This window comes from Nematolebias whitei, chromosome 15 (genome assembly GCF_014905685.2).
Source record: "Nematolebias whitei isolate Nwh7 chromosome 15, NemWhi1, whole genome shotgun sequence".
Classification (NCBI taxonomy): Eukaryota; Metazoa; Chordata; class Actinopteri; order Cyprinodontiformes; family Rivulidae; genus Nematolebias; species Nematolebias whitei.
Genome location: NC_056512.1, coordinates 26,614,662 through 26,625,670, shown reverse-complemented (window position 1 = coordinate 26,625,670; position 11,009 = coordinate 26,614,662). Strand labels below are relative to the sequence as shown.

At 39.7% G+C, this 11,009-nt stretch overlaps 2 protein-coding genes across 3 annotated transcripts; both read right to left on the bottom strand.

The window, feature by feature from the left end:
* Positions 1-1,338: 1,338 nt before the first annotated feature.
* Positions 1,339-5,926, bottom strand: alyref (Aly/REF export factor). Its single transcript, XM_037688916.1, has 6 exons — positions 5,542-5,926; positions 3,125-3,283; positions 2,896-3,043; positions 1,965-2,025; positions 1,716-1,887; positions 1,339-1,631 (listed from the first exon to the last, which is right to left on the bottom strand). Exons 1-6 carry the CDS (start codon positions 5,779-5,781, stop codon positions 1,617-1,619), a joined length of 795 nt encoding a protein of 264 aa, XP_037544844.1. The 5' UTR covers positions 5,782-5,926; the 3' UTR covers positions 1,339-1,616.
* A 744-nt stretch (positions 5,927-6,670) lies between these two features.
* Positions 6,671-9,630, bottom strand: mcrip1 (MAPK regulated corepressor interacting protein 1). 2 transcript variants are annotated; one of them, XM_037689543.1, is made up of 5 exons: positions 9,535-9,630; positions 8,820-8,911; positions 8,591-8,709; positions 7,462-7,566; positions 6,671-7,343 (listed from the first exon to the last, which is right to left on the bottom strand). In XM_037689543.1, the coding sequence occupies exons 2-5, from the start codon at positions 8,825-8,827 to the stop codon at positions 7,279-7,281; spliced, it is 297 nt and encodes a 98-aa protein (XP_037545471.1). In that variant the 5' UTR covers positions 8,828-8,911; positions 9,535-9,630; the 3' UTR covers positions 6,671-7,278. The 2 variants fall into 2 exon arrangements, with proteins under 2 accessions (XP_037545471.1, XP_037545472.1); XM_037689544.1 differs by having other exon boundaries at positions 8,591-8,694.
* Positions 9,631-11,009: the final 1,379 nt, after the last annotated feature.

Sequence of the window (11,009 nt, the reverse complement as noted above, 5' to 3'; positions counted from 1 at the left end):
CAGGAACGTGTCTGCATTGGTTTTTGCCAGGAACTTAACAGATGTTTGCATCCATTTAGAGGTCAAGAGCTTCAGATCTTTCTACAAGGTATTCCAGGAAACAGGAGCGGAGTAAGAGAAGGCCCTTTTGCCTAGTTCAGCCCTCACTGAGGGAACACTGCAGGTAATAATGTCCTGAGAGCGCACGCTGTAACTGCACTCACACAGTGACATGATGATGTATGAAGGCAGCAGACCAAGAAGTGATTTAAAGATAAAAATGTACCAGTAAGTCTGTGTGAGGTTAATGACCAGTTAACCAGTGAATACAGGGTGCAGTGGTGGACGGTAAAGTAGTTACAGCCAGTTATGAATCTTATCGCAGCATCCAATATTTGCAAGGTGCTTGTTGGGTGTTCATGTAAATGTCACCGGTCATTGGAGGGAAGGAAAGTCGCACTTACAAGGCGTTTTCTAGCATTCAGGAAACAAATATATTATGAATATTTGTAGATCACTTTCCAATGACATCGCCAACAGCCCTGAAATAGTCAAATTTAATATTTATACTGATTTTTAAACTATTCTCAAGTAAAACAACAGCTCATTGCTTTGATAACACTATAGATAACTGTCAATATATACAGCATTTAAAACTATCCACTTGTCTAGATCTTCTTCACAAAAGCACTCCGTTTAATTTCTGTATGCTAAACCTTAAACTTTTAATCTTTGAGCTTTCCAGAAGTCCACACGGACTAAAACTACTGTGGTGTTACTTATTCAGCATAAACGCAATACGCTTTAATTGTGAAAACTCAACCGGAAGCGGCTCTTCAGAAACTCTACCGGAAGAAGCGCACCGACTCTCGCGGGTAAAAACAGCCGCCTTTTCGAATCCGGAAATAAAACTTCTTTTTTTGTTTTCGTCTTATATTTGACAGTACGATTTTTTTTTAAAAAGAAAAACTAGTTGCAGTTAAGACCTGATAAGGTACTAGTGGTCGTTTTTGGTAACATTTAAACTTTTAATCTAACCAGTGAATCAAAAAAAAAAAAAAAAAAAAAAAAAAAATTACAAGACGACATCTAGTGGCATCTTTTTTGGAGGCTTGTAGTTCACCTTTAAAACTTCAGGTTTAATCAGCCTTAGATGTCCACATTTTCTAACATACATACATATATATATAAACCTACATAAAAACTCTAAATAATTAAGTGCAATACTTAACGTTTATTCAAATATTAATTGTATGCGTCCTACTTTGATACAGACACGAATGAGAAAATCATCAATCTCAAGCCATTATCAACAATCAGGTTAAAACAAAATGCAACAACATTAAAATGATACTTCAGTTTTTGGTTAATGAGCACTGCAGGTTTTTATTACAAGTTTCGTTCACTACAGGGCAGAGGGCGACTGGGAAACAACCTACAGGCAAATCCATTTTGATCCCAAAAAAAAAAAAAAAAAAAATACTGGTAAAAAACACTTTGGAGTATTTAAAACAAAGGATCGAACAATGTCAAATTACATAAGACGTCAACCAAGTGTAAAATATTCTGCACATTTGTAACAACCACACTCTTCTGCGCAGACAAGAAGGAACGAGGAGGAGGAAAAACGTCAGCTTTTAGCTGGTGTCCATCTGAGAAAACAAAAAGTGAAATTAGACCCTTGCCAGAAAAACAACATGTTACTTCGCAGGTGTCACAACGACAGACGAACATACTCTGGCATTGTAGGCGTCTAACTGGGCATCGAGTTCCTCTGCCGACAGAGACTGCTTTCCACCGCCGCTGCCACCCCGACCTCCCCGGCCCCCTCTCCGGTAGAATGTGCCACGCCCTGCAACAGCTCCCATGCCAACACGTCCTCTACTTCTACCTCGCCCTCGACTCATTCTGAAAAAATAGACAATAATTACACCCATAACCTTCAGTGTTACGTTTGGTAAATATAAACAAAAACACTTGCTTACGGCATAAGTCGCCTCTGTGTATCAATCTGTGACGTGACGAGCTGTATGTTCATAGGCCGCCCTACGGAGACAATAAAACTCGTCAAACGGGCAGAATATTATGGTATTATGAACTTTCAACTTGACAAGTGCATCAAATACTTTGAGTTTTTTTTACACGGTCAATTGTGACCCATGTTTGCAAAATGAGAACGAATAAGTCAAAGTGCTAAGAGAAAATATAGATTTTTGCTGAGATGCAGAGAACTAATTTTATCATTGTATAGAAACACACAATGATAACACATAGCACTTTATTCATTCCAGCAATCCCAGTCACTAAGATCGCATCTAATCTACCTTCAAACTTTTAAACAATTAAAAAATATATATTTTTTATGTTATAATTTCCTTTGAAACTGACCATTTTTCTCTGCTGTTGTAGTGAAAATAGTTCTGTATATTTAATTCATCACTGGAACAAATGGCTAGGATGTCAATTACTGTACAATACGCAACAGTAGTGCATGTATGTATAGTCATTCAACCTTTACATGTACGGTACATATGCATACATGTATATACATGAATGCTTAGATGTGCATGTATAAATAAAGGTTAATGATTAATCTCTACCGCCTTGTGCGTGTGCATATTGTCTTGTGTATTCTGCTTCTTTTTTTATTATTTCATGTGGGGTTTTCCTTCTTTCATTCTTTCTGTATAATTAGAACATGCTACTGGATGCCTTGAATTTCCCCCTGGGATTAATAAAAATCTGTCCATCTACAAATCCCTATTGTAGATAGGGCCAACTTTTATTAATCCCAGGGGAAAATCCACACAGAATCACACAATATACTGAAGTTTAGACTCATGCTTTTATATATATATCTTACAAAAACTGTCATGCAAGTGTTCTCCAAGACAAGGACGTAGAGTTAAAACGTACCATCAAGTGGGATGCCATTATATTGTTTCATGGCCTTAAGAGCATCTGCCTTCCTTTCAAAATGGACGTCTGCTGTTCCCAAGCTTCTTCCCGATCGGTCGTAATGAACGGCAGCTTTCTTTAGCGTTCCAAATTCAGCAAAAAGTTCCTTTGAGGAGACACGAGAAAAGAAATTACCCTTCTTCAGCAAAAACTGTGACCAACCTGTAAAGAGCTACGATTCAAGTACCTGAATGTCTGCATCAGACACACCAAAGTCCAGATTGGAGACGAGGAGCTTCCCTCCAGTTTCCATGCCAGCTCCGCCGCCGCCCCCGGCAGCGCCATTGAAACTGCTGAAGCCGTTGTCAAACATGTCGTGCTGCCACTTATCTGGGAGCTGTTTAGGCTGCAACAGATGAGAGAGAACGCACCTGCTGACTTCAGGATCCCCTTGCCTCTGTCAATAACAGAGTCCACACGGCTGGGTGTTGGGGCAAGCAGGGGGGCTCCACTTCCAATAGGGTCAGGGTGCTCAGCTCCCTCACTAGGGTCCCCCTTCCCCCAATGTTCCCTGCCCACCCCATCACTACAAGCAAGTGAATCAGCTGACAGAGGGACACACAATACGACCTTACAAGGGGACATGTACCTTTACAGATAAAATTTCATCTAATTTAACACGATTCTCCCACATTCACATTATTTTTCTTAAATCTAAATCAGATTTTTTTTGGGGGTTATTTTATAAGTCAAAACATTTGTAAATGTATTTAATTTGTCTGTGGCAAACACTGAAAACCCTCCAAGTTTTAAAAACAAATGGATTTGTGTTTTTTAACGAGTTTATGGTTGAAACCATTGGTTCCCAAAGCCGAGACCCCACTGCGGGTCATAAAACTTAAAAGACTAATTTCAGATATCAAAACTAAAATCAAACTTGGCCATCATTTAAAAAACAGCACTCTTCCATAGATAAAACACATTTATGTGGTTGTGTCGACAACATACCCTTACTGAACTGGGTTAGCAGCAATATTTAGGATTGCGTTATTACATGTTGCAGTTCCTGATGTGTTTGGGAACTATTGGTTTATGTAATTTTTCACAGTACAAGTACTACGACAAATCAGGGGTGTCCAAACAAATTCATATGTGGGCCAAAACCTTGAAGATGAACAGCGTGGCGAGCCACAAAAAATGTGAATTAATAAATAACGTGTTTATATTTTTAGTGTTTTTTTTTTAAACTCGGCGTAAATATTTTAGGACAAAATTTATTGATTTTGATTAAGATGGTGTTCGAAATTATTGTAGATCCGAATTATTAAAAGCTTCATAACAATAACGTTTTATTGCTTTTTTTTTTTTACTCATTAGATATTGTTCATTCATTGTGAGATATTTTGTATCAATTTTGCTGTTAAACTTAAAAATTATATAAAAAAAAAACCCTATCATTAAATTTGTAAAATCTCTTAAGCCTAGAGGCCAAAATTATACCATCCTTAAAACTGTAGTTGTGGGCCACATAAAATCACTCCAAGGGCCACAAACGGCCCTCGGGCCACACTTTGGATACCCCCGACTTAAACAGACAAACTTATTCCAATTAAAACTTCAATATAGAAAAAGCTGAGTATTTTAGTTAACTTGTTACCAAGTATAATACAGCATACGAAATATACAGCTAATGTTCGCATTAAAAGTCTTGAGTAAAATAATAAACTCTTGGTGTTCTTAGGTAAATTTGAGCATTTTAAAACAGTATTTTTTTTTCTTCCTAAGCCTGCACTTGAACCATCATGCGATACCTCTGGTAGAATTTGAGACCGTCTATTAAATAGTTACCAACTTAAAATTAGAACAAGTCAGACCCACCCAGAAACCTTATACTAAACCTGAAAAACTCCCCAGGCTAGCTACCAAAGTTGCCCATTGTTCTCTTGCCATCTGCGCCTCCCTCCAGAAAAGCTCCTCGGATACTCTGAGGACTCCCCGTCCGAAGAAGCGGCACCTCCGACGTTGGACCGCGTGTCCTGGACCCCTGGAGAGTTCGTTGCCAAACACGAAACGGGGCTTCGTGAAGGGGAATAGTCCATATGATGGAGGGGGCCAGGAGGCCAGATATATCCCCCTCTGTATGAGCGTGGCTTGTGTGAGCGTCCATTTTGAGACCACGCCATTTTGACTGGGGCTTTGTTTGACTTCCCCAGGAACTCGCTCATTCTTAAAGACGGCTGAAGAATTGCTTTCGAACGAAATCTATCAGAGAGGGTTAAAAGTCCGCTTTTCCATCCATAAGTAGGCAAAATGGTTGATAACCCATCAAACGGGCCTGAAGAAACCCGCCAGCCACTCCCCGAACAAAAGGCCGTCTGGTCGCTGCTCACACACGGGGACGTGGGACCCTTTGCTCCCATTATCAGTGAAACCACATGAAAATCTCGACGAAGTGGTTGCCATTCATCATCAATTTTGGGCTGTAGAGCTTTTACTGACCGTTGACGAGAACGGACATTATGGTGCTGGATTCAAAATGGCGCCGGCTAACATCCGCTCTCTCCAAACGAACTCCTCTCGATGTATTTAACACATTTTGGGTTGTGGGAGAAGGGACACAATATGAAAACATTTCACTGCTTACTCCTCTTAACATTCTCATACCCTGCTGTAAGGTGTCGGTCTGCTTGTAGCGCGGCTCATATTCTGTCGGCCCCTCATGGGGCCGGATCCGCCGCCTCGGCCTCGAAATCCTCCGCCGCCGCCTCCGAGACGCCCAGCGCCTCCACCACCACGGGCGCCAAAGCCTCCGCGGCCTCTGCCTCTACTTCCCCGGCTTCCACCTCTCTGCTGCCTGTTCTGTTTGATAATGTCATCTAGAGACATATCCATCTTATCGGTCATCGTGCTGCCCCAATATTACTAAACTGTGAACGAAATAAAAAAAAATTACGCCCTAGACTCGATCGGTCCCTCTCCCTGTCCTTTCAATGCTTTCAACACCCGACTGCGCAGCGAGCGAAACACAAAAAGCAAACGTAACGTACTAGGATACGCATAAAACGTATGTCATACGTCATCACGTTGTACGTGTAACTAAGACTCGAGCGCCCTCTACTGTTTGTTTTGCACCACAAAACGGACATCTTTGACCGCAGATTCATAGTGCGCTGCATTTAGAGGTGAAGCATCAAATAATCAATTATATAATCAAGTATTCCATCCATCCATTATTATTATTATTACCTGCTTCTTTCTTTTCTGGTCACGGGGGTCACTGTGTGAGAGGCTGAGTAGTGAGTACACACTGGACATGTCTTTGGTGCATCACAGGGAGAAACAACCATTCACACTCTCTCACACAAAAGGACAATTTAGAGTTGTGCAAAGTGAATAAATAAAGGTAAATCCCAAATCAATGTATTAGTGTCCGCCCATTCCTTTGAAAACTGCATAAAATCTCAAGATTCAACAACATTTTTTATGCACTTTTATAAAACATGCAGTTTTGTACTTGCTGCTCCAACAATCTTCAATTACTGTTTTGTAAATCACACACCTCTCTCAATAAATGCCAACTGCTGTTGTAGAATTTTGCTTTGTGTAAAATATTTTCTGGTTTTCCTTCCTTTGTTTGGCAATTACATTTTAGGAACAAAGCATTCCATCGTTAAAATCAACGATGCACCTTTAGACCAGATTATTAATCATGTACAATCAATACAAAAATGATACTGTAAAAGTATTTTATTCAACATTATGTGTCAAGGCTTAGAGGATAGGTGTTATCCAGGGGCTGCACACTTGCAATTTCTAGGCAATAAAGTCCGTCAAGGGCAAAAAACATCATGTAAAAAAAATGGTGGGCTTCTTATATTGTACTTCGGCTTCCAAAACTTTCCCATAAGTTTGTGTTCAATGTGACTGCTCAATAATTTCTATGACTTATCAATCTACTTACAACCCCCCCCCCCCCCCCCAAAAAAACAAACCAGAAGTCAGCTCTTTCACAATAGCCTCAAATGTAATTTAATAAGTATTACTAATTGTGTTTAAGACATCACTCTTCTTTATCTTGTTGAGCTTCAGTTTGTGCCTCAGGAACAAATCAATCAGTCCCATCCATACCAAGTCTGTCAATATGTAGACATTGCTAAATGAAAATAACAAAGAGAGAGGAGTATTTGTGCCCCTTGAAATTCCAGTTGTTTTTAATCCTTCTTGGTTGTAGAGGCTAAAAAAACATGGGTAGCTATGGTCCATAGTATAGAAAAAAGACTGTTACACTTGCCAACAGCATTAGGTTTCTGGCTGTAAGTGAGCGGATAAATGAAAAGTTCTTGAGAATAATGGATGGGGGGGTGGGGGGGTGGATAGGGGATGAGAGCATCACAGGAAACACTAAGATTTCTTGGAGTCCTGTGTGTTGCGCTTTTTTAGGTCACTCAGGTCCACTGGTGTGAAAGCTGCAAGAGAACAAAGACAAAAAACAAACATTATTTCTGGTCAGTTCTTAGCAACAATAATCCTTACAAACACGGAAAATTAATTATTAATTAATTAATAATGTATAGTCTAACTTACAATGTAGGTTAGGATTGGGGTTCTTCTCCACGTACTCCTGTGGTCCACGTTCATTACGTTCACTATTTTGTGTTGATCTGATGTCTCTGAGCACACACTGCCAGGCTGTGAAAAACAAATCATATCATGTATAAAGCACATGTCAGAAGACTTGTTAATAAAGATATTACAAGATACGATGAAATCGGACTTGACACGTGGTATAAGAAAATAATAGAGCTTCACTGCTTCCAACTTAAAGTTGCTGACTCTACCCTGCAGCTGTATTTGCTGCTGACCCAGAGGCCTATCAGTGGCAGATCAAACAATCTGGTAGAAACTCAAACAAACAAACCCTAAACTAAAAAATGAGTTCTGAGTCCACTTTTAAAAATTTCCACTCTACAAAAACAGAGACTGGAAATTGCAGCTAGATCTACTAATAGGTTTTGACTAGGGTTGCTTTTAGGTGCAACTGTGCATGAAACTTTATGCATGCTCAAAGGAGGAACCTAAACTTCCCAGCAGCTTTTTAATATATATATTTTTTGTTTTACTGCTTTATTCTGAAGTCTGTACAAAATCATAAATCTGTTACTCAAATATTGGATCAGGTAAGAAATGTCAGCTGAACAGGAAATCTGGCACCAGAAACATATCAACTCTTTGTTTGTCCTCAACAAACACCTGCTCACGTCAGAAGCATCATCAGAAGGGAGCATCATTACACCAGCCAACAAAACAACTAAAACTTTGTGAGCTAGTGCAGAATGTCTAGCATTTGTATGTAATGATTAAAGATGTTGGATAAGGGATTTTTACTGCAGGTGTAAATGAAGAAACCCCCTGGAGCTCAATATTACAGTTGTATCTGGAACAAAAGAAACATTCAGCTACAAGAAACTTATCGTAGTTAACTTGAGGAATGTGAGCAACCAGATTTAAGATTAGAAGAATGTCCAAAATTTGGCATTCCCCATTAAAACAAGTGGGATTTTATTTTCATACAGCTGTTTCTGCAAACGTTAACAGCTTCTAAAAACAGGTTAAAACTGGATAATACTCATGTTAGGTTCTGAAAACCCCAGTGTTAACATTAACAGGTTTTTAAACACAAAATTCATCCAAGAATTGTTAACGGCTAACTTACTATCATGTATAAAGCGCACGTTTTCCTCATGAGCCGGGGTAAAAAGCTCCCCACTGTTAGTCGGTGATCTGGGGCTTGAAGTCCTCTTGTAGCTGTTCACCATCCTGGGAGCAGATGAGCTTTAGAAGCATGAACAAGATCACAATCAGCAGCTTAGTAAGCATTAATGTATTTAAAACTGATGTAAACTTATACACGATGCTCTTGAGCGCTGTAAGTTTTTCCAGACCTGGTCATCCTGTTTGGAGTCTGTACTTCTAGCTCCTCGCTCCTCTTTGGGTGAGTGGATTTTAAAAGGATGAAAAGGGCCACAGGTCCTAACTAACACACAACATTGATAATGTCAGTACTCACATTCAAACAAATGTATATGAGATACAAAACAGCCTAAAACCATTTAATTCGAGCTAAACTGTTAGACGCAGCCTTTTTATTTATTAGCTTATCACTATTTATGCACAAAACTAACAAATCATCAGATGATTTCAGCTAGGATTAACATCAACAAAACACAATCCCATTTAAAGCTGTGGATTTATAATCGAAAACTAGGCTGGGCTTTGCTTCTGAAGAAAGAAGAGTTTTTAACATTAGCTAAACAGGAAGCCTTTTGTTTACGTTTTGACTGAGCAGCTTCAGGGATGCTAACCTGGTTACAGACACACAACTTAACCAAATGAACAAGCAGCCTCTTTTAAACTATCGTCAGGTATATTTCTCATTACATCTATGCTTCAATGTGATATTCCCATCATATTAGCTTGTTAACTTTAGCCTCGTAGCTACCGAGCTACTCATATTGTCTAAGCGGAGTGTTAGCTTGGAGCCGCTAACGATATTGCCTCAACATTTACTGCGATAAAAATTTAATTATGCAGAAGAACCGTCAAAATTAAAATGCTTACACACTTCTCCACTAAAACATTGTCGAGATGTTAACAAACCTCTGAAGGATAATTCCCTTTAATTTCTGTATTAAGAATAAGGACCCCGTTGGAAGCGGCTAAAACGTTGCCAATGCCAACCAATCAGTTCTGGCGAAGAAGACACGGAAGTGATTGGAAGGACTTTCAAAATAAAATAAAAATGAGATAAATTTACTGTGCATGTTTTTGGAAAACCTTCTTTATTCATTAGCTTTAATAGAATAGTTAAAACTATATAAAAAAAAGCACAAATAATCTGAAATGTAGATAAAATTAGACAGTCCATCTGAGTATAAAAATTCAAGTGAGAGATTTCTAAAAAAGTTAAATCTGGTCCTCTGGACATTCAAAAAACAAAACAAAGCAAACAACAAAAAAATGTAGAAACGTTTCATCTCTCATCCGAGAGACTTCCTCAGTCTGAGGAGCTGTATTCAGCTCAGTCTCTTAAATAGCACCGTCTCAGAGTGGATCAACCAGTTTTGCTGCTGACAACCAAAACCAGCTGATCACATGCTCAAGAAGGACCATCAGCCTAACAATGGATCATTAGCACACTGATGGCTGTTTACTGTTCACAGAGGGCTGAGTGATACTAGCAATCACAGCATTGTAAGAGGGGGACAGTTGAACCCGGAGGCCTCCACCCCTGTTTAATGATGGACGGTTTCTTTTCACAAAGATGGCCTCCTTTATTCCTCTCTCAAACCATCGTTCCTCTCTGTCCAGGATGTGAACATCTTCATCCCTGAAAGAGTGACCGCTGGCCTGGAGATGAGTGTAGACCGCAGAGTCCTGGCCTGATGATGTTGATCTTCTGTGCTGGGCCATCCTTTTGGCCAGTGGCTGTTTAGTTTCCCCGATGTAAGACTGATCACAGCCCTCCTGACACTGAACAGCATACACAACATTACTTTGCTTGTGCCGGGGGACTGGATCTTTGGGATGAACCAGTCTTTGCCGTAATGTATTTTGGGGTTTAAAAGCCACTGGGACGTTATTTTTAGAAAATAAACGTCTCAGTTTCTCTGATACTCCCTCAACATATGGAATGACCACTGGTCTGGGTCTGGGTTCCTCCTTTTCATCTGTTGGCTGACTGGAGTCCTGTTTGGGTTTGCATCATCAGTGGCATCATTCCCAAGAGCCTGGAACTAAAATCTTCGGTCAGCGGGCACCGGGCAAACAAGATCCTTCAGAAGGCACAGACCCAGCTGCTGAATGAACGGGTGAGACAGACTGAGGAAGTCTCTCGGATGAGAGACGAAACGTTTCTACATTTTTTTTGTTGATTTGCTTTGTTTTGTTTTTTTGAATGTCCAGAGGACCAGATTTAACTTTTTTAGATTTTTCTACCTGGATTATTGAGCATGCATCAGGAAGTGAGAGATTGTTTCTGTTCTTGTTTGCAGAATAAGAATCAAGATTAGTACGGCTTCATTGAATATACCATACCATACCATACCATACCATACCATACCATACCATACCAT